This window comes from Doryrhamphus excisus, linkage group LG18 (assembly GCF_037039965.1).
Source record: "Doryrhamphus excisus strain RoL-2023G ecotype Guam linkage group LG18, RoL_Dexc_Guam_v1.1, whole genome shotgun sequence".
NCBI classification, from domain to species: Eukaryota; Metazoa; Chordata; class Actinopteri; order Syngnathiformes; family Syngnathidae; genus Doryrhamphus; species Doryrhamphus excisus.
The window spans coordinates 6,854,563-6,877,636 of record NC_136374.1 but is presented as its reverse complement, the minus strand read 5'-3'; the positions used below and the strand labels follow the sequence as shown (position 1 = coordinate 6,877,636).

Sequence of the window (23,074 nt, the reverse complement as noted above, 5' to 3'; positions counted from 1 at the left end):
CTGCAGAAGCCAAGTTGCTCTCAGCTTGAGGTCACCAACAGATGGCCGGACATTCTCCTTCAGCAGAATTCATGTTTCCGTTTATCACAGCAAGTCTTCCAGGTCCTGAAGCAGCAGACCATTCTACTACCACCACCATATTTTACTGCTGCTATGATTTTTTTTTTTTTTTTGAAATTCCAGATGGACACACACCTTCCAAAATGTTCCAAGATTTTGGTCTTGGAATTCTGTCTTTCTTGGTGGAGTTATGAACACTGACCTTTACTGAGGTCAGTGAGACATGCACTTCTTTGGATGTTGTTGAGGGTCACCACTGTTCCTTGTTTTGGCCATTTGTGGATAATGACTCTCACTGTGGTTGGCTGTAGTCCCAAAGCTTTAGATATCTATTGCATTAAAAAAAAAAAACCTAAACACTGTCTTCCACCCAGAATGAAAGGGAGCAGAAAGACAACACGTCTTATCGTCTCTGCCCTTTTTCTTGCCAGAACCCAGCCACAAAGAAAGCAATTCTAGAACAATAACGAACAAAAAATATACATATAGCAGCCAGCTAAACGACTCCTCATTTCCTCAGTTCCAACTCAGCCAATGCCATTCCCCACAACAACAATGACCATGGTATGACAAACATAGCTAACATATTTCATACAGTATTTCCTCAACATTGACTGATTTGTCTGACTTGGATTCTTTGTTTACATTGTTCCATACAATGACTCCTTTTATACAAACATACGCTTCCATCAGTTTAGTCCTCAATCTCTGTTCTCATTCTCATTTTTATAATCTTTTCTAAGTGTTGATTGGCAAAGTCTCCAAAGCTTTCAGTTTCATTTAGAAAATACTATTATCCAATGAAATACTATTATCGACTCATTGTTGATAATGGATTTATTGGATCGAGAAATGGCTTTTGTCACCTTTTCCAGACCGATACAGTAACTGAGATGACTTGAGGACTTAATAATCAAAACTTTCATTTAAAAACAGTATTTTGTGTTCAGTTGTGTTGACATTTGTTTGATGATGTGAAATGTGAAAGTGTGACAACCATAAGAAAGCAGGAATGGCTTTTTTACACCAGTGTATATTTTTGGGACATTTGACTTAATACTTACGCCATTGAAATGACCATGAAATCCAGCCAGTTCCATGGATCTCGCAGAAAAGTGAAGCCATCGATAGCGAAGCCTCTGGCCACTATTTTTGTGAGTGACTCAAACGTATAGATACCCGTGAAGGTGTACCTTGAAAGAAACAGTTGGATTAGCAGCATGTCTAATAGAATACATTTTCAATGTAAAGTTTGTTGACTTACTCTACTTGTTTGGACCACTCTGGGGGGTCGCTAAATGTCATGAATATACAGTTGGTCAAAATGGTGCACATGATGATCATGCTGAATAACGTTCGGCCATGTTAAGGTACAACAGGAAGGAAATACACACACTACATACATATACATACATACATACATACATGATAGAAATTACTCCATTCATGCATTATGAGAAAACTTACAATGTAAAAACATTCAGTTAAATTAATATCTTGTTTTGGAGTGCAAAACTTACCAGTCAAAAGATATCAACTTAAAAAATATATTCCATTAAAAAAAATTTAATTAATTACATCAATAAAATAAAATAATGAAGTAAGATTGATCAATTTAAAACATTTAAAAAAGAAACATAATTATGAAATCAATAATATAAAATAATTTTTTTGTAATAAATGAAGAGCATATGGTTGATCAGCTGTAAAGATTTTCGGTTGTAGTAAAAATCTAATTAAAATGAAGAAAATTAGAATTACAAAACCAATGAAATATTCCTCTAATAGATTAATGATCAACTTCCAAATTATTCAGCCTTGTCACTTTCTTTTCTTACATTATCAAGCCAAAAATAGAAACTTTTAGATAAGTCAATATTTAACATTCTTGCTCGAATTTTCGTGACGCAGCGCAAGGTGGAACAGAGTGGCAGAGCCCACGCGGTGGTAACTTGGTCCAGTGCACCAATTTGGTAGTTTGGTAGACAGGACTGCGCCAAGATGGGCGTGGCGGCACACCAGGGGAGGTGTCCACATTTTCAGCTTGCCACAGTGACAATTTCATAATAAACAGCGCCCCAAAGGTGCCCTGAAAGATCGCCGGCTCTGACCTGGTCTATGCTTGGGGCAGGCGCCAAAACCTCATATGCAGTTTTTGTCGAGCACATTTCAATGCAGTAAACAATCACAGCAACCGCTATCTAATTTAAGCGTCTGAACCAGCATGTACAATTGTGTATGAATTGTCCCATCATATCTGATATCTGAATTGTGCCAAAAAATGAGTACTGCGCAAAGAAGGATGCACCACTCCCCCCCCCCCGGATTCACAGTTTACTGCCCGGTTTACGACGCACTACTCTGGACTTTTCACTCCATTTTTGATGGGCTACACTGGACTTCTTTCAACCAATCAGGTAAGCAAAACAATAAATGAGGTAGATCATATGCCAGCATTGAAGCAGCAAAAAAATGATACTTTATACTTTGAATACGGGGGCCAATTCAAATATCCAGCTAACTAATACTGTGTACTTTACCTGACGTTACATGCAATCCCTGTTGGTATACAAATGAGTCAACATGTAGTGTGGACTTTGTGGAAACAGAGAAGATGAGCCATTAGACAACTGATAGTTAACAACAACTAAAAACAAGGATTATATAACGCCGGTTGTTACAATCTGACTGCAGGATATTTTATTTTACTGTTCATTTTTCCTCAAGGAGGATGAGAAGGAGATACCAAGAAGGAGTGGTGAATCATAAGCCAGATGCCTGTCCCATGAGGTGGTCTACATGGTGCATGACATGCATTGCGGCCTCTGATGCGCAGTCCAGTGGGCCCTGAGCATTTCAAGCCAATGAGAGGCGTTTGATGGGTTAAGATTAGACTCGGCTGTGTTGCATTCTCTGATGCATTCTCTCCTCCCTCTTTGCCCTTGTGCCGGTGGGAGAGACAGAGGCGTGGGTGTGCCTCTACGAAAATAGAGCCCTCTATGTTTACCGCTTATACACAAAGAAACAAAAAACTTTCTTTTGCACTCCAAAAAAAGACTTTGTTGACTTGATATCATATTTCCTTATCAGTTGGTTTCAGACCATATGTATTAAAAAATAGTGACATGACCTACCTTTAGCTTAATAATGCACCATTTACTAATGAATGTATTCCCAAACTTTCGTATTTGATTTCCATCATCAAAGCCACAATGGCAAACTGAATCCTCTGGCGGTGACAATCAGGTTCTAATTCAATGGTTTGAAACGGGCTGATAAGAAAATATGAAGTCTTCAATATTTTTGTGAACATTTTAAGAGTAATTTATCACACATAAATAGAACTAACCACATGAAAAAAAGGATATGAATGTATCAAAATCTTAATTGCTATTCGCCTGAAAATATTAAAAGGGCTTATGATGTACAGGGAGGGCGTGGCACTGAAGCGGAAGATTGTTTTCCCCTTGTTTATCACTATGAATGTCTGGGGGAAAAGAGAGAAAAAGAAAGATGGGTTATTTCTATCAAACATATGGCACATATTACAATATTTAGTTGCAACATTAAAAAAAAAACTGACTAGCTGGTGAGAGTCTGTGTGAGTCACGTCCTCTGCTGCATTGTGTCGCGCCTCCGAGCACACAGCAGTCATCCATTTTTTTCCTAAAAGTCTCCACCTTAAAGCTTTGATTCTATCTGGTCTTTAGCTCACAGCTGCCCCCCACCCCCTACCCCACAAATGACACAGCACAGAGCTGCCGCACGCATCCGTCCTGCAGTGCTTTGGCTATGACATCGGCAGCAAACAGATGCATGGGAAGCTGCACTCTGCTTGTCAGATGATGCTCTTCGGTGCAGGTTTAAAGCTTTTACTGGAAGAGAACTGCAAAGGCTGTCATTGATCAGTGGCAGATCTGCTGACTCCAGGCTCTCAGCAACCACTCCCCACCCATAAACAGCAGTGGGCCAAGTGGAGCTTGCCACTGGAGTGTGTGCATGCGTGGGCGGATGCTTTTTCCTGTGAAAACAGACTATGAACATTATCATATCATTACCATACAAGATCAAACTCTATATACTGTAAATACATAAATAGACCTCAATCAACATAATGTACGTTTAAAGTTGTATTGTTTCCACAGGAAATACTCCATGTCGCCAGGCTAAAACCTTTATCTTTCTTTAATGGCGCAGGCAACTTTTTAGCTTCAGTCATGCTTCTGTTTTTCATCATAAATTAATTCCAAAAACTAAACGCTAATTTTCCCATAGAAAATAATGTAAATCCAATGAATGGCTTGTCTGTCCCATCACTGCCCAAAGCTCATGACCATAGGTGAGGGAGATCCACCACTAAAATGAGAGCTTTGCCTTTGCCTCAATCCGCCTGTCCACCTCGCATTCCATCCTTCCCTCACTCGTCAACAAGACCAGTTACTTAAGACCGGGCAAGGTTTCTTAAACTTCTACACTTGGGACAGGATCTCATCCCCGACCCAGAGAAGACACTCTAACCTCCAACAGCATCCCGGGCCTTCAGGAACTCTGTCTGGGTCTCCTCCATCCGAGGGCACTTCCACCAGGGAGCTTGTTGACCATCTAAGCAAGCTCAGCACCTGAGATAGGATAGTCTACTGTAGTAGAGTCCCCAGCACTGCTTCCTCATTGGAACACGTGTCGGAGGTCTTGGACATATTCCTACCACGGATCTACAACATCTTAAGTCGAGTTAGGTCAACAGCACACCATTCCCCACCATATACTGTGTTGACAGTGTAGTGAATCCTTCTCCTGAGAAAGCGGATGGTGGTCCCATGAGCCATAACCGCATCCCTCACCTATCGCATTATTGACCAATTATTGCTGTCCAATAACCAATTTCTGGAGATTTATTGAAACCAAAATCTATCAATTTGCGGGGATGCAAATGCTGAATAGCAAAAGGGATCAACGATGTTCAAAGGCAGTGAAGACATCGATCGATCATCAATTCTAGGCAATAAATTGAAGAGATTCACTTTTTTTCCAAAATTGTGCAGCCCTACTGATAACCTAGACAACACAACACAATAAAAACAAAAGACAAAACAAGACAGGCAACATTCATTCATTCATTCATTTTCTACCGCTTTTTCCTCACAAGGGTCGTGGGGGGGTGCTGGAGCCTATCCCAGCTGTCTTCGGGTGAGGGTACATGCTGGACTGGTCGCCAGCCAATCACAGGGCACATATAGACAAACAACCATTCACACTCACATTCATACCTATGGACAATTTGGAGTCGCCAATTAACCTAGCATGTTTTTGGAATGTGGGAGGAAACCGGAGTACCCGGACAAAAACCCACGCATGCACAGGGAGAACATGCAAACTCCTCACAGAGATGGCCGAGGGTAGGGAAAGACAAAATAAGAAGCCAAAAAGTTACCACTTCCACACAAAATAGGAGGAGAACTGATTCATTCTTTCATCCATTTTCTACTGCTTATTCTCACGAGGGTCGCGGGGGTGCTGGAGCCTATCCCAGCTGTCTTCGAGCAAGAGGCAGGGTACACCCTGAACTGGTGGCCAGCCAATCACAGGGCACATATAGACAAACAACCATTCACACTCACATTCATACCTATGGACAATTTGGAGTCGCCAATTAACCTAGCATGTTTTTGGAATGTGGGATGAAACCGGAGTACCCGGAGAAAACCCATGCACGCACGGGGAGAACATGCAAACTCCACACAGAGATGGCCGAGGGTGGAATTGAACCCTGGTCTCCTAGCTGAGGTCTGCGCGCTAACCACTCGACCGCCGTGCCCCCGACAGCCAACATAACAAAGTCAAATGTCCAGTAGGTCACATATGAATACAACCCAACACATACAAAATGGCCTTTTTCTTTTCACAATAAATTCACCACAAGATGAACAATGAAGCGCATATGATCTTAAGGTGTGCGTTGTGACCTCCCAGAGGTCAGTGCAACAGTTTTGCTGACAAAGCAAATGCGGCGTGTGCATGGAAGGAGATGGAAAGTGAAAATGAGCAACATCCCTAGGAATGACTGCAAGCTCATCAGAGGATGTCATGGATGAGCGCAAACATCAACTCCTTTTAGCTTAGGTTTAACTTAGCTTAGTTAGCTCAGTCAACTACTTTCTATGTTAAAAAAGCCAATTGCATTTGATGATATGACTTTTAATAACTACATTTATTTTACCATCTAAATGGACTTTATTAATTTTATTGTGTGGACATAATGGGTACAATGTGTTTGTTATTTATTATTGTTATTGTCTTGTTATTTAGCTACCCGGCTACTGTTGGTAGATGTGGGATCATACTGCTTTGCCTGTATGCTGCCATGCTGTTCTTTTTTAGCTCCTGTTCCTGTGTCAGCTCCAAGTGTGCTTGGTGTAGACCAGTTCCTCGTCCTCCTGACTTAGTTTCTATAGTGTTTTTTTTTTACCTGTACAGAGTCCATACGATGCCATCTTTTTTATGTTGCTAACCCTGTCCTGCAACATCTACCTTAGTTAGTTTGCCCACCTTTTTTTCCCTGCACTGGAGATCTTGGCATTTTTGTGTTCATTAAAATATCGTTTTTGCATTCTACCTGTGTGGCTCTGCGTCTGGCATCCTTACCTGCAAAACGTAACACAATGTCCCTTATTAGACGCCAGACAAACTAAAGTGTTTCATGTTGCTGTTTTATCTAGCTTGTCAAATGAGAAAAGCTGCTTTGTTTCTTACACATGTTCATTTTCCCACAGTCAATAAAGGATGGATGGGGGATGAATAGGGGATGGGTGGAATGAGTGGTGGAGAGGGATGATAGATTGATGGATGGATGGATGGATGGATGGATGGATGGATGAGGGATGAATAGGGCCCAGATGAATGAATGAAGAGCTGTATGGATGATGGATGAATGAGCGATGAATAGGGAATGGATGGATGAGGGATAAATAGGGGATGGATGGATGGATGGATAAATGAAGAGCTGGATGAATGAGGGATAAATAGGGGATGGATGGATGGATAAATGAAGAGCTGGATGGATGAGGGATAAATAGGGGCTGGATGGATCAGGGATGAATCGGGGATGGATGGATGGATGGATGAAGAGCTGAATGGATGAGGGATGAAGAGGTATGGATGGAGGGATGGATGGATGAAGAGCTGGATGGATGAGGGAGGGAGGGGAAGGGATGGATGGCTGAGGGATGGATGGCTGTATGGCTGGATGGAGGGAAGGAAGAATGGATGGGGGTGGCTGTATGGATGGATGGATGGATGAGGGATGAATAGGGGATGGATGGAGGGATGATGAAGAGCTGGATGAATGAGAGATAAATAGGGGATGGATGAAGGGATGGATGAGGGATGAATCAGGGATGGAGGGATGGATGAAGAGCTGAATGGATGAGGGATGAATTGGGGATGGATGGATGGATGAGGGAGGAACAGGGGATGGATGGAGGGATGGATGGATGAAGAGCTGGATGGATGAGGGATGAATAGGGGATGGATGGATGGAGGGAGGGATGGATGGATGGATGGATGGATGAACAGCTGGATGGATGAGGGATGAATAGGAGATGGATGGAGGGAGGGAGGGGAAGGGATGGATGGCTGAGGGGTGGATGGCTGTATGGCTGGATGGAGGGAAGGAAGAATGGATGGGGGGTGGCTGTATGGATGGATGGATGAGGGATGAATAGGGGATGGATGGAGGGATGATGAAGAGCTGGATGAATGAAAGATAAATAGGGGATGGATGGAGGGATGGATGAGGGATGAATCGGGGATGGAGGGATGATGAGGGATAAATGGATGGATGGATGAATGGATGGATGAAGAGCTGAATGAATGAGGGATAAATAGGAATGATGAAGAGCTGGATGAATGAAAGATAAATAGGGGATGGATGGACGGATGGACGAAGGATGAATTGGGGATGGATGGATGGATGAGGGAGGAATAGGGGATGGATGGAGGGATGGACGGATGGATGAAGAGCTGGATGGATGAGCGATGAATAGGGGATGGATGGAGGGAGGGATGGATGGATGAGGGATGAATAGGAGATGGATGGAGGGAGGGAGGGGGTGGATGGATGAAAGGATGGATGGCTGGATGGAGGGAAGGATGGGTGGATGCAGTGAGAGAGGAAATTGGCAGACATCAGCATTGCTTGAGACCTCTCTAATCAGCTGACCTATTAGAAGCTGTTGTGTATATGTGTAGATTTGTGGACATGTGTGATGTCACAGAGGGTTTTTTGTTGCGCTACATGACTTACAGCATCAAGTGACCTTCACAAAAAAGAAACATTACAAAGAACTTACACACTCCTTGCAGAATATTGGAAAGCATCAGCATTAGCTGGACCGGCGCCCATGCTGTCATGAGTAGCTGACAGTGGTTCCTAAATCAATATTGCAAGCAAAAAAAACATCAACATGGTGGGCCAAGTATGCTTTAAACGATAGGATGGATGCTTGCAATGCTCAGACAAAAAACACGTCATCCCCGCAACAGATGGAAAAATGCCTCATCCTAATCCTTTACCTGCAAAACCCCACCCTCTTTTTAGACCCACCAGAGCTGGGCATGCACACACACACACACACACACACACCATCCCTTCCTCACTCAGCAGCAGGATGCTGTGTCATCAGAGACGGAGGACTCAGACAGAGCACTAAAGCCTGGCCCCTGCTCTAATTTACTACACCCTGAAAACACAAGAGAAGAGGTGACGCAAATGAGAGGAGAGAGGAAGACGTTTTGCTGCTAATGCTTGGAAGTAGAGCACTCACACCTCCACACGACCATTTGGATAGAAATTGCGGTCATTCATTCATTCATTCATCCATTTTCTACTGCTTATCCTCACGAGGGTCGCGGGGGTGCTGGAGCCTATCCCAGCTGTCTTTGGGCGAGAGGCGGGGTATAACCTGAACTGGTGGCCAGCCAATCACAGGGCACATATAGACAAACAACCATTCACACTCACATTCATACCTATGGACAATTTGGAGTCGCCAATTAACCTAGCATGTTTTTGGAATGTGGGAGGAAACCGGAGTACCCGGAGAAAACCCACGCATGCACGGGGAGAACATGCAAACTCCACACAGAGATGGCCGAAGGTGGGGAAAGACAAAATAAGAAGCCAAAAAGTTACCACTTCCACACAAAATAGGAGGAGAACTCATTCATTCATTCATCCATTTTCTACTGCTTATCCTCACGAGGGTCGCGGGGGTGCTGGAGCCTATCCCAGCTGTCTTTGAGCGAGAGGCAGGGTACACCCTGGACTGGTTGCCAGCCAATCACAGGGCACATATAGACAAACAACCATTCACACTCACATTCATACCTATGGACAATTTGGAGTCGCCAATTAACCTAGCATGTTTTTGGAATGTGGGAGGAAACCGGAGTACCCGGAGAAAACCCACGCATGCACAGGGAAAACATGCAAACTCCACACAGAGATGGCCGAGAGTGGAATTGAACTCGGGTCTCCCAGCTTTGAGGCCTGCGCCAATCTAAGACTTTTCAAAAGGCCACCCAGGTGGAACGTCTATCGCTCTCACAAAGACAGGAAGTCCCACACACATACGTAGATATGCTTGTTGTGGATGCTGCAGCAGGGGCAGAGCTAATCTGCATTTTATAGCAAATAATGTCCGATGTCGATAAAGTCCTTTTTCACTAATATCGATACCGATCGGTGGCCCATCCATTGGAGCACCGTGATCTGTTTTTATCATAGTCAATGGAATCTTGTCGTCGTAATTGAGTATAAAACAGAGTTTTGGTGCAGAACAACACATGCAGTTAGCAAACTGTGTGCTGCTAAACATCCCAACAGTGAGCTGTGTCATTTCCAGGAAGCAATTTTTGTCAAAGTCAATATAAGTCAAGCCAATATTTCTGCTGTAAAATGTTACGCCATATAAAAAGCATGCCGCCGCGTCCATCCGTTGCTGCAGATTGGCCTAATCACAGCAGGCATCTGAAAAGCCCAGGCAGAACACAAGAACCGCAACGCTGCATTTCTCCTCTTCGTCTCTGATGCACGAGTGCTGTGATCAGGTTTCCTGCAGCTGACCGTGACACACACACACACACACACACACAGTCCAGTTGGAGCCACTCATTGACATACAGGGCGACGCTATGCCATAGGACGACTGTCGGTCAAGTGGAGGGGATGAGCAACCTGGAGAGGTGAGAACACTGAGGAGGGGGTGGGTGCTAACACGTATGTCACATAAAAGAAGAAAATGATGGACATATACAATATTCCAGCCATATTAGCTTTTCTATATTACATATTCATGTATTCATATTCAAGGTGAACTGAAGCCTATCCCACTTTAGTAGACTCAGTCTGCCAGTCACCAACCAATCATAGGACATCCATGTTAAGACAATAATCAGGCACTCTCACATTGACAGTCGTCAACGAATTATTCATTCATTCATTTTCTACCACTTTTTCCTCACGAGGGTCGCGGGGGTGCTGGAGCCTATCCCAGCTGTCTCCGGGCGAGAGGCGGGGTACACCCTGGACTGGTGGCCAGCCAATCACAGGGCACATATAGACAAACAAGCATTCACACTCACATTCATACCTATGGACAATTTGGAGTCGCCAATTAACCTAGCATGTTTTTGGAATGTGGGAGGAAACCGGAGTACCCGGAGAAAACCCACGCATGTACGGGGAGAACATGCAAACTCCACACAGAGATGGCCCAGGGTGGAATCGAACCCTGGTCCTCCTATCTGTGAGGTCTACGCGCTAACCACTCGACTGCCGTGCCGCCGTCAACAAATTATGCAGATGTTTTTACATCATGTGTACACAGGCTACACAGTCAGGAGATGGGAAGACCTGGCTTGGATTCTCCACTTGGGCATGGCTTTTCTATGGGTATTCCGGTTTCCTCCCACATTCCAAAAACATGCTAGGTTAATTGGCCACTCCAAATTGTCCATAGGTATGAATGTGGGTGGGAATGGTTGTTTGTCTATATGTCAAGCCCCAGGCCCCACTCTAGTGATGATAAGCAGCATAGAAAATGGATGGTTGGATGTGTATACAATATACTATGTCAAAATAACTGTACAGTCTCACACACGTTAGGAAGGTTTAGGGATAAAGCAGGTTGGGTCAAGAAGGACCAGGGATAGGACGGGTCGGATCAAGAAGGTCTAGGGATAGGACGGGTCGGATCAAGAAGGACTAGGGATAGGGCGGGATTAGGGATAGGGCGGGTCGGATCAGGAAGAACTAGGCATAGGGCGAGATTAGGAATAGGGCGGGTCGAATCAGGAAGGACCAGGGACAGGGATAGGGATGTGGGACGGGATTAAGGATAGTACAGGTCGATCAGGAAGGACTAGGGATAAGGATAGGAATGGGGTGGCGGGTCAAGAAGGACTAGGGATAGGGCGGGTCTGATCAGGTAGGACTAAGGGTAGGGATAGGGATTGGGGCTTGTCAAGAAGGACTAGGGATAGGGCGGGATTAGGGATAGGGCGGATCGGCTCAGGAAGGACAAGGGATGGGGATGGGGATAGGGATGGGGTTGGGGGGGGCGTGTCAAGAAGGACTAAGGATAGGGCGGGATTAGGAATACGGCGGGTCGGGTCAGGGCACCAGGAACACGACACAGCATCAAGTCAACGATGTCAGTGACAGTGTAGACTAACTTTCTGGTTCACGTAGAACGGATCCAGGTCCTCTAGCGGTGTGGCCAGCATGCCGGAAGGAATATCGCCGTAGATGAGGGGCAGGCTCTTCCCAGCCTCCAGGTCTCTGTTGGGTTTGGGCTCATTCTCGTCAGATGTGTCGCGGTGACTGCTGTCCGACCGGGGCTTGGCTGGCTTCTTGTTCTTCTCTTCATTGATCCGCTTCTCGATGTTAGCGAGCGACTCTGGGGTAAACTTTTTGAAGCTGTCAGGTCCTGGGGGTGCAATAAGGGGTGCGGCCATGTTTTCATCCTGCAGCTATATCTTCTTTATTTGTTTTCCATAGCAGACATCCAGCTCTGAAAGACAGAAGTATTAGTTTAGAAAATGTACATTTATTAGATACAACACTGCACATGGAAAAAAAACAGTCTTCTTCCTGGTTTGGGAGGTTGGACCGGGGTTTTACATTTCTGTACTAGCCCTTTTACCCAAATCCTCAGGTAAATGTAATAGATTCTTCAATGCCCCATGTGTCAACCCTGTGCACAATTTGGTGGAACTTGACTTCCACAGACGTGTCTTGGGCTGGCCACAACAAAAGGCCACCCAAGTGTGGAGTTTTACTGCATTATTGCTGTGTGGTAAAATTGACAATTTTGGGGTGGCCTTTTATTGTGGCCAAACTCAGGCACACTGGTGCAATTATGGGGGGAAATGTCAAATTAATCACTGTGGAAGACTTTTGCTATATTTATTATATATGATGAATAAGTAAAGAAGTATTTTTTTTTCTTTTTCAGTGTTTTTCTTCTACGCAAGGTATTTTCCCATTACTCCCAATACTAAAGTAAATTGAATAAATTAGATTTTTTCTTTAAATGTTATGTTCAATATTTTAAATACATTTTTTAATATCCAACACAAATGCTTAAAATATTTAAAACCCTTTTATTATTAAAAACATTCAGTAATTTAAAACATTAAAAATAAACATTTAGAAATAAGTACATAAAATAGTGGTGTGAAGAAGTGTTGGCCCTTCCTGATGTTTTATGGTCACACGTGTTATAATAGATGAAAGAAATGTAAATATTAGTCCATTAAAACACAAAGCAACACTTGATGCATTTTTCAAATTCAACTTTTTATGATGAAGGGGAAAAAAATTCCAAAGCTACATGGCCCTGTTTGAAAAAGTGATCAGATGTGTGGAAAAGCTTCTAAAGCCATTTTGAAAGCTTTGGGGCTCCAACCAACCACAGTGAGAGCCATTATCCACAAATGGTGAAAACAGACCACTTGTTGGCATGGATTGGTGTCGCCTGTGTCAAACTGAAGCCGCTGACGTTTTACAGACTAGTTGTGATTCTAGTGGCAGTACGGGAGAAAGTGCGTCCTTTGTCAGGTCAATACGGGTGTTGGCAACCCTACGTGACACAGCACACCGATTGGCTTTGGAAGGCATTTATTGGCATACGACCATCAGGTGTTTTTATGGAAATCAGCCAATACTAATCAATGGCTGATCGATTGGTGCAGTCCTAATTTCCGTGCATCCAGTCATGATGAACGTGAATAATTTTCGATATATACAATTTTATATAATTATATTAAATATTTTATTTTTTAATTATATAAATATTATTGTTTATATATATAATTAAAATATTAAAATATTAAAATATTAAAATATTAAAATATTAAAATATTAAAATATTAAAATATTAAAATATTAAAATATTAAAATATTAAAATATTAAAATATTAAAACATTAAAATATTAAAATATTAAAATATCAAAATAACAAAATATCAAAATATTAAAATAAAAATATAATAAAATTATAAATATAATTATAAAATAAAAGATATAAATGCTTGCCAGATTTTGTAAATTTTCAAGTATGTTACAGCACTCAAAATGGTGACTTTATTTGCCAGAATTACCCTGTCGTCCACTGTCTACTGTCGTCTTCTTGCTGCTGAAAGGAAAAGCGCACTTTAAAAAAAAATGTTGCCCTCCATAAAAACATATAAAATCAGGTTAAAAGAGGCAGCAAATGGATGCAAGTAATGGGACACACCTATTGGACCTAAAAAGGCAGCTATTTATTCAGAGAACTCCAATAAGCTCCAACAAGGGTTTCTATCCATACTGTTACATACTGTTACATACTGTAACAGGTACATTGATGGTAACGTGTCATACGTGTAGTACTTCCTTCCTGGGTGCGTGGATGTCACATAGCAACATAGAAAGGAACGCTACACCTAGCCTCCAAAACAAAACGCTCCAATATGTTCCCTTTGGCTAGTGGCCTGAGGCTTTGGGAGCCAGTGTGAGGTGAAGCTAGTTGCGAGCTGTCTAGTAGCTAGCACATTGTATTGATATCCCCTCCTAAATTCAAGCACAGACACAAGGAAGGAAACAAAGAAAAAGCCGCACCAGCACCAACTTACTTTGCTTCAAGTAACCCAACCTCGGCACAACCTCTAAGTCTCCTTTCCCCCATTGATCTCCTTTCAAGGTGCTTCCTAAAAGGGGGTGGGTGGGTGCATGCACACTGTACTACTGTATTGGGAGCGCTGGTGTTTCATCACCACAATGCCTTAAAACCTCTGCCATGAATCACAAATAAGAGCAGTTGCAAAGCTAATGAATCACGAGTCACGTGGGTCTCCTTTTGTCTCCCAAAAGCTGCCGTGTCCTTTGTGCAGGGAAAGACGTGCCACCAATGTCTGCGTCCCGTCACCTGACAGCAAGACCGGCTTCATTCCGTTCCCTCCCCTGCCCTGATGAGCTAACATCTGATTGGTTGTGGTCCGATTGAGTTCCAGAAGTGTCGCAACTACTTGGATGTCACATGGAATATGAAATGCCCATCCGCCATCCCCAGCAGTCATGCAGCACTTGGAGGGAGCCTTCACTTCAATTATGCAGCGCGTGGGTCATGCAGGGAAGGGAAAACTGCGGCTCGCGGGCCACATCTCGCCCACCACGCATATTCACCCAAATTCCTTTTCTTAAGTCTTAAACAGGAAAAGTGTATCTGGTAAAATGACATATAGCGCTACTGTGGCATGCTTCAGTCACCAAAACAACTTTTTCTTGGAGGAAAAACATCACCACATGTCAACACACCATCCATCCATCCACCAATCTTCTTCACAGGGGCGGCAGTCTCTGAAGAAAGCCCAGACTTCACAACACCACACACTACACACAAAGGAACCTGCCTGCTGCACCATGTGGGCATACTGTATCAACTAATATCTACACGCAACACACATGCTGACATTACACTTATATCCCCACCACAAGGCATGCTGGGTAGCTTGTGGTACTCTTTCTCCCGACATTTTCTCGTATTTGTTGCATTTTTGTGTAAAATATGTTGAGGTGGTCGGAGAAGTAAACAAGGAGATGTTAACATTCCAACGATATTCTTCATACTTCATATCGTTGTTGCAGATGGACTACCCAGCATGCTTTGTAGGCATTTGGAAATACAGTAAAGTCTTGTTATATCGATATCGGTTATAACGAATTACTACTTATTACGATACTATTTTCATTTCCCGGCAAATTTCTAGTCTTTTATGATATAATTAGTTCCGTTAGTACGATACCCGGTTATTATGATAATCCGGTTACTACGATGCCCTTTTCATCTCCCGCCAGCCAATTTGATCTGCTTATATCGATACAAAAGCAGCTTAAATCAATCTTTGCTTAAGGATTTCAATACCAAAAAAGAACACGGCGAACGGCTGCTTCCAGTCAACTTTATTTTTCACACTTCCACCACCAGAGCACAGCACACACACCGATTCCCGCACTTCCTGGTTCACAGGTCATGCTCAACCCGCCCCACATAGCTGGCCAAACACATGCCTGCAACAGAAGAACCAACTGACATAGCATACACACCTATTCCAACGAAGACACAAGCGTACAAATACATGTATTTAATTGTGTTGTATTCAGATATCTTTTTATCGCTTGCAATAATCACTGTTTTTCATATGTACATGCTGGCGTTCGTGGCATGTGTTTGGCCAGCTATGTGGGGCGGGTTGAGCATGACCTGTGAACCAGGAAGTGCGGGAATCGGTGTGTGTGCTGTGCTCTGGTGGTGGAAGTGTGAAAAATAAAGTTGACAGGAAGCAGCCGTTCGCCGTGTTCTTTTTTGGTATTGAAATCCTTAAGCAAAGATTGATTTAAGCATTATTGCCCACTTTTAATGCAGTTCGGCACAGGATCGGATATATCGACAGTCCGGTTATATCGATATTTTTTCCGACTCCCAACAATATCGATATAACGAGACTTTACTGTAGTTTAAAGTTGTGTGTGATGCTTAGTTGTTTTAATGTGATGTGTTAACGTACTGTGTGTTTTTGTTTCGCTGCACTGTGAGCAAGTATGTCGTTGTGCTTTATGCCACCGATACATTGATGATCTCTCTCTGCCTAAAATGACGAGTGCGATTGTGATATTCAGTATTTTAAGGATACACAATCCATAAAAAAAACAAACTTTTCAAAGCATCACATCATTTTCCCAAACTGTTTACACCAAGTATGTATATTTTTTTACTGCATGTCTTTACTTGAGACTGCTTTTTACTGCACTGCTAGTACAGTACAGTAAGTTTACTTTTTACTGTGAACGGTAGGGATGTTCAACTAGTCCAGGGTGTAACCCGCTTCTCGCCCAGAGACAGCTGGGATAGGCTCCAGCATAACCCCGCACCCCTAGTGAGGATAAGCGGTATAAAGAAATTGATGCCGATACCAATCCCGATCATGCATGAGTGAAAAGGGCCGATACCGATACCAATAGGGATCCCATAGATGCAGTGTAAATGTTTACATGTACTACAGGCTATATTAGGGTCAACAAGGTTTTTTCTTGGGAGAAATACTTTTACCAAATGAAAATGTCCAAGAGCTACTCATGTTTGTAACATTTCTTTCCATAGCTTATTTCCAGCCAAACAAAACAATTTGCTGGTTCACATGATACACCGGAAACCTGAATGAAAAGCAGGTTTATCCACCTCTGCTGGGCCCCTCCAGCCATTGATCCCCAGCCGACCCCCTCGTCTGTGCCCTCAGCATCCCAGAGAGGAGACAAAATGCCGGGACTCGTCCATCAGCTTGGCACCACTGCTGAAACCCGTGTGGACGTGGCACAAACGTCACGCACCAATCTAAAGCTTTTCAAAGGTTTTTGAGGCACGTTTTGCAGGGTGCAACACTTCTATCACTCTCACCGAGACAGGAAGTCCCACACACGCAGACATGCTTGTTGTGGATGTTGCAGCGGGGGGGTGGAGCTGATTGGCACAGGGGATCGATGTTTTAAAGCAACTATCGATTTAAAGCAGATATCAATTCTGTGCTGTTTACCCTGATATCGGCTGATGATACTGATCGGTGGCAAGCCTAGTGAATGGCCATTTCCTTGCTCATCAGTGTCTAATTTTTCAAAAAAGTACTTCACAAATTTATCACAAATAAATATGGCTAAATAATCAAGAATATAATAAGAATTGATAATTGTTTGGCTGCGTGAATCAGCTCTGTGGGTGATATTTTATAATTATCACATACTACAGTATTAATTGGCCCTGTACCCTAGAAAGCGCCCATGAATGATACGGGAAAAGGCCGAAATGATACTGTGTCAAAGCCCAGGGCAGTGATACTAATAAAATATAGAGTTTAACCATGTCCAGTATCAGCCCCCGTAGCTGTCCACTCCGCGCTGCTCTGATATCGTGCCCGTTTAGATATCGTTTAGATATAATACATGTAATAAACTGAACATTTTCTGGAAACAAAATGGTCTTTTGATGAAATAGTACGTGATAATAAGCTCATGATTAAATTGTATGTGATAATAAGATCATCACATGGCTTGTCTGGTATCAGGCCCAGTATCATGCCCCCAAGTGTCAGTATCTCATACCTATAAATATACTTATGTGTGATTGGCTGGCCACCAGTCCAGGGTGTACCCCGCCTCTCGCCCGAAGACAGCTGGGATAGGCTCCAGCACGCCTGCGACCCTCGTGAATATGAATGAATGAATGTGTAAAGTTTCTAAGCTTGCATTAGTTTGCGATGAAGCAAGAAAAAAAAACAACAAAAATCGAATCTTATAATCGGTGGCCTTTAAAAAAAATCATTATATATTGAAAGTCAGCACGTTTCACTCAACAGCTCCTCTGCTGGATGCAGCAAGTACTGCACTCACTAGATCTACATTTCCTTCCACTCTCTAAACGCCATTTACTAGAACCACGCCTTTTCACCTGAACTTCAACTTATGACTGTTTTTTGACTAGTATGACTTAAGAATACGCAAAGGAACTTGATACATCTTTCCTGATGCTGACCGCTGGTGACTTCCATTATTTCATGTATTTATTATGTTTCCATTTGTTGTCACCATCTACAGACAGAGCAATCTCAAATTCATTCACTAAACATTTTGCAGCAGAAAGATGTTTTAGCAAGGCATGACAAGAGGGTGAGAATCAGGTGGATACTTCCCTTCCAAAGAAGCCTCAAGATGTCACATCTCATTCCCACTTTTGACCAGCACTGTGGTGTCACGACATACGAGATACGGCGTAGGCGAGTCACGGCTCTGGGTGATGGAAGAACAAACATACACTATACCGGTCCGTTCTTTCACCTTTCCTTTCTGTCCACTATAGGGTCCATCCTTTCACCTTTCCTTTCTGTCCACTATAAATTCTGTCCTTTCACCTTACATTTCTGTCCACACTACGGTCCGTCCTTTCACCTTTCCTTTCTGTCCAATATAGGGTCCGTTCTTTCACCTTTCCTTTCTGTCCACTATAGGGTCCGTCCTTTCACCTTTCCTTTCTGTCCACTATAGGGTCCGTCCTTTCACCTTTCCTTTCTGTCCACTATAGGGTCCGTCCTTTCACCTTTCCTTTCTGTCCACTATAGGGTCCGTCCTTTCACCTTTCCTTTCTGTCCACTATAGGGTCCGTCCTTTCACCTTTCCTTTCTGTCCACTATAGGGTCCGTCCTTTCACCTTTCCTTTCTGCCCACCATAAATTCCGTCCTTTCACCTTTCCTTTCTGTCCACACTACAATCCATCCTTTCACCTTTCCTTTCTGTCCACACTACGGTCCGCCCTTTCACCTTTCCTTTCTGTCCACTATGAATTCCGTCCTTTCACCTTTCCTTTCTGTCCCCACTACAAACCGTCCTTTCACCTTTCCTTTCTGTCCACTATAAAATCTGTCTTTTTACCTTTCCTTTCTGTCCACACCACGGTCCGTCCTTTCGCCTTTCCCTTCTGTCCACGACACCGGTCTGTCCTTGACCTTTCCTTTCTGTCCACTGTACTGGTCCATGCCTTCACCTTTCCATTCTGTCCACTATGCCGGTCTGTCGTTTCACCTTTCTGTCCACTCTCGGGTCCATCCTTTGATCTTTCCTTTCTGTCCACTATACGGTCCGTCCTTTCACCTTTCCTTTCTGTCCACTAAAAAATCCGTCCTTTCACCTTTTTTCCTTTCTGTCCACTATACCGGCCCATCTCTTCACCTTTCTTTTCTGTCCACTATACCGGTCCATCCTTTCACCTTTCCTTTCTGTCCACCATAGGGTCCGTCCTTTCACCTTTGCTTTTTGTCCACTATAAAGTCCGTCCTTTCACCTTTTTTTCCCTTTCTGTCCACTATACCGGCTCGTACTTTCACCTTTCCTTTCTGTCCACTATACGGTTAGTCCTTTACCTTTCCTTTCTGTCCAATATACGGTTAGTCATTTACCTTTCCTTTCTGTCCACTATACGGTCCATTCTGTCCGTCCTTTCACCTTTCCTTTCTGTCCACTATAAGGTCCATCCTTTCACCTTTCCTTACTGTCCACTATAAATTCCGTCCTTTCACCTTTCCTTTCTGTCCACACTACAATCCGTCCTTTCACCTTTCCTTTCTGTCCACTATAAATTCCGTCTTTTCATCTTTCCTTTCTGTCCACACCACGGTCCGTCCTTTCGCCTTTCCTTTCTGTCCACAACACCGGTCTGTCCTTGACCTTTTCTTTCTGTCCACTATACTGGTCTATCCCTTCACCTTTCAATTCTGTCCACTATTCCGGTCTGTCGTTTCACCTTTCTGTCCACTATAGGATTCGTCCTTTGACCTTTCCTTTCTCTCCACTATACGGTCCGTCCTTTCACCTTTTTTCCTTTCTGTCCACTATACCGGCTCGTACTTTAACCTTTCCTTTCTGTCCACTATAAATTCCATCCTTTCACCTTTCCTTTCTGTCCACTATATGGTCCATCCTGTCTGTCCTTTGACCTTTCCTCTGTCCACTATACCGGCTCGTACTTTAACCTTTCCTTTCTCTCCACTATAAAGTCCATCCTTTCACCTTTCCTTTCTGTCCACTATAGGGTTAGTCCTTTGACCTTTCCTTTCTGTCCACTATACGATCCATCCTGTCCATCCTTTGACTTTTCCTTTCTGTCTACTATACGGTCCGTCCTTTCACCTTTCCTTTCTGTCCAATATACGGTCCGTCCTTCCACCTTTCCTTTCTGTCCACTATACGGTCCATCCTGTCTGTCCTTTCACCTTTCTGTCCACCATACGGTCCGTCCTTTCACCTTTCCTTTCTGTCCACTATACGGTCCATCCTTTCACCTTTCCTTTCCTGAGCCATGGTTCCCCTTCAAGCAGCGAGTAAAATGATTTCATCGGTTCATTTTGAGTGATGTCACTGCGTTGGATGTCATGTAACTTAAAAGCTGAAGTAATTATGCCGGCAAACTGCTGCTACGATGGATCCACGAGCATGATTACATGTTATCATCTTCCCATTCACTTGAGTTGGTCACAGGTCCGTAATGGGCCATCATTGGGTCCATATCCAGACAGAGGCCCGCCATTTGGTGATGGCTGTTGTGTAGTGCATGACTGGGATGGTTTTGTGTAACGTGCACAAGGCAATTTAGAATGTATTTAAGAATTGTGAGAAGCTTGGCCATTGGTAACCCTGAGAGAAGATCTACTTCCTGTGGGAAAGCCTTCGTCGTCAACATTGCCTCACTCAACCGTTTCAATCATTTCGAATGTCAATCGAATTTGAAAGCAATTAATTTGTTGGCGACTCAAACTGCTTGATTTCATCCAACGTCTGCATGCACTTTTTCAAGTATTACACTGCTGTATTTTACTTCAGGAAATTGGAGCATACGGGGCCGTCCCCAAGGCCCGTGTCCAGCATACCTGATGAGACGGGCTGCCAAATACTAAAGAGGCCTCACATAACCTCAGTCTGTATATATATATATATATATACATTACTACATGTGCCATTTCATTCATTCACGCATGCATTGCACACTGACGGCACGCCTGCTTGGGAGCATCCGCATATTCCATGTAGAAATGTCCCAAGCACACGTGACAACATGAGACATTAGTCCACTTCCCACCCACGCCTGTGCGAGCAGCACATTTGCACCTGTAAGCTGTATTTGGTGTAGAATGCCTGCTGCAGTGTGGGACAGTATGATGCTGCTACAGGATGCCACGAAGTCATACAGTGGGGGAGTCACAGACCCCCTCCAGCCAACATGCACCTTCTGGGGAAAATGGCGCAAAGATGGAATGATTGTGGATTATTATTATTATTATGAGGCACTGCCAGAAGTTTGATGACACTTTCTATCTGCGTATGTTGTATGGAGCGATGTCTTCCTAAACAAGGCAGGCCAACACCCCAAAATAACATGCTGACTCTCGGCTTCCCCCCCCTCCCCCCCACGCACCCACCCAGTGAAAAACATCTCATCACATCACCACACATTTCTTTCGCCGTGTTCTTTCTTTCGCCGATACATGTAAAGACATCGTGTCAGGTTGCGTGTCGGGTATCCCCGCCGCGGGAGCGAAGGAAGGATGCCGAGAGGGGGAGCAGCGCTCTGCGGCATTGGGACGCAGTCCGTGGGCAAAGTGGGACTGCGACCCGCGCGGCGAAGCAAAGATGACACAAAGCAGGAAACATGTCACTTACTTTGCCAAAACGCCTCTAGCAGGAATCCAGTCGGCGTCCGGAGGACAGCGGATGTAGAAAAGAGTGTTGCCCAACTGCGGCTGTCGCCATATTGCTGCTGCTGCTGCTGCCGCTGCCGCTGCTGCTATCTTGGCTCCGCGTGCGCTCCGCTGCCCTGCATAATTGATGACTCGGAGCAAATTGTTAGGGAGTGTCAGCAAATGCCTGCAATCTTAAGAACGGACAAGTGACCGCAGCAGCCAGCAAAACAAACCAAGGAATAAAAAGCCGGCAATTAAGAACGGAACCATTCATTTGTTTTTACCATCTCTTAAAGTGGAAGTGTCAGGTCAATGCTTGGCTTCGCGTATTTTTTACTGAGCTCGGCACCGGATTTCCAGGTCCCTTAGTGGGTGCCGTATAGGAAAAATGTCATACAGTGCATCTCTGCAGTGAGACAGTGAGCCTTCGAGCACCAGATGGCGCTGTTTCCTTTTCTTACAAGTCGAGTCGGTCGTTTGTCTGGAAGTCTCCAAAGACGTGCAAGACCGAGTCGTGTCCCAAATCCCAAGTAAAGGTGTGCAAGTCCAAGTCCACGTCACAACTGAAGACCAGATCAGTCAAGTCAAATCCCAAGTCATAGGCTGGAAATGTTCAAGTCCTTCCAAGTCATGATCATTGTCCACAATGGTATGGTATACCATACCATTTGAAGTGTGGGTTCCATTTGACAAATATGATTTATGCATTTTAAAGTGTTTCTTTTTCCAAATGAAAGCCTTCTGGGTTTAGCCCAGACAACAAAGTGGAGGTGCATTTTTGCACAAATTTTCACCCTTTTGAGTGCCGTCATTCAGGAGCAGAAGCGTGAACTGGAACGTATGTTCACAGTAACTTTTTTTCACTCTGATTCAAAAGTGGCATAAGAATGCTATTTTGCACTTTAAGGCATTAACATGAACGTTCCTATTTATTTGATCCTTTAGTCTGGCTGACTTCACCAGACTTATATCTCAGCAGGCATCAATAGTCCAGTTTTGCATTTTTGGGGATCAGGGCCATTGATAGGGGGTGGGAGGGGACAAAGGGGTATCTTGTCCCGGGCCCAGGCATGAGGGGGGCCCCAGAACTGGTGTGTGTATGTGTGTGTGTGTGTGTTCCAGGCCCAGCCAAAGCTGTCAACGGCCCTGCTGGGGATGTTAAACATTCATTCATTCATTCATTTTCTACCGCTTTTT

General features: G+C 43.8%; 1 protein-coding gene across 6 annotated transcripts in view; it reads right to left on the bottom strand.

The window, feature by feature from the left end:
* Positions 1-22,356, bottom strand: part of scn8ab (sodium channel, voltage gated, type VIII, alpha subunit b) — a 70,015-nt gene extending 47,659 nt beyond the window's left edge. For 3 of the 6 annotated variants that reach the window (XM_058054340.2, XM_058054339.2, XM_058054342.2), the window contains exons 1-5: positions 21,858-22,356; positions 11,794-12,131; positions 3,430-3,547; positions 1,325-1,415; positions 1,125-1,253 (exon numbers count right to left, since the gene is read on the bottom strand). In XM_058054340.2, the coding sequence (XP_057910323.2) occupies positions 1,125-1,253; positions 1,325-1,415; positions 3,430-3,547; positions 11,794-12,075 (620 nt within the window). In that variant the 5' untranslated portion in view covers positions 12,076-12,131; positions 21,858-22,356. Of the gene's footprint in view, positions 1-1,124; positions 1,254-1,324; positions 1,416-3,429; positions 3,548-11,793; positions 12,132-21,857 lie in introns of those variants that run through there. The other 3 variants (XM_058054346.2, XM_058054341.2, XM_058054343.2) reach the window with 2 other exon arrangements.
* Positions 22,357-23,074: the final 718 nt, after the last annotated feature.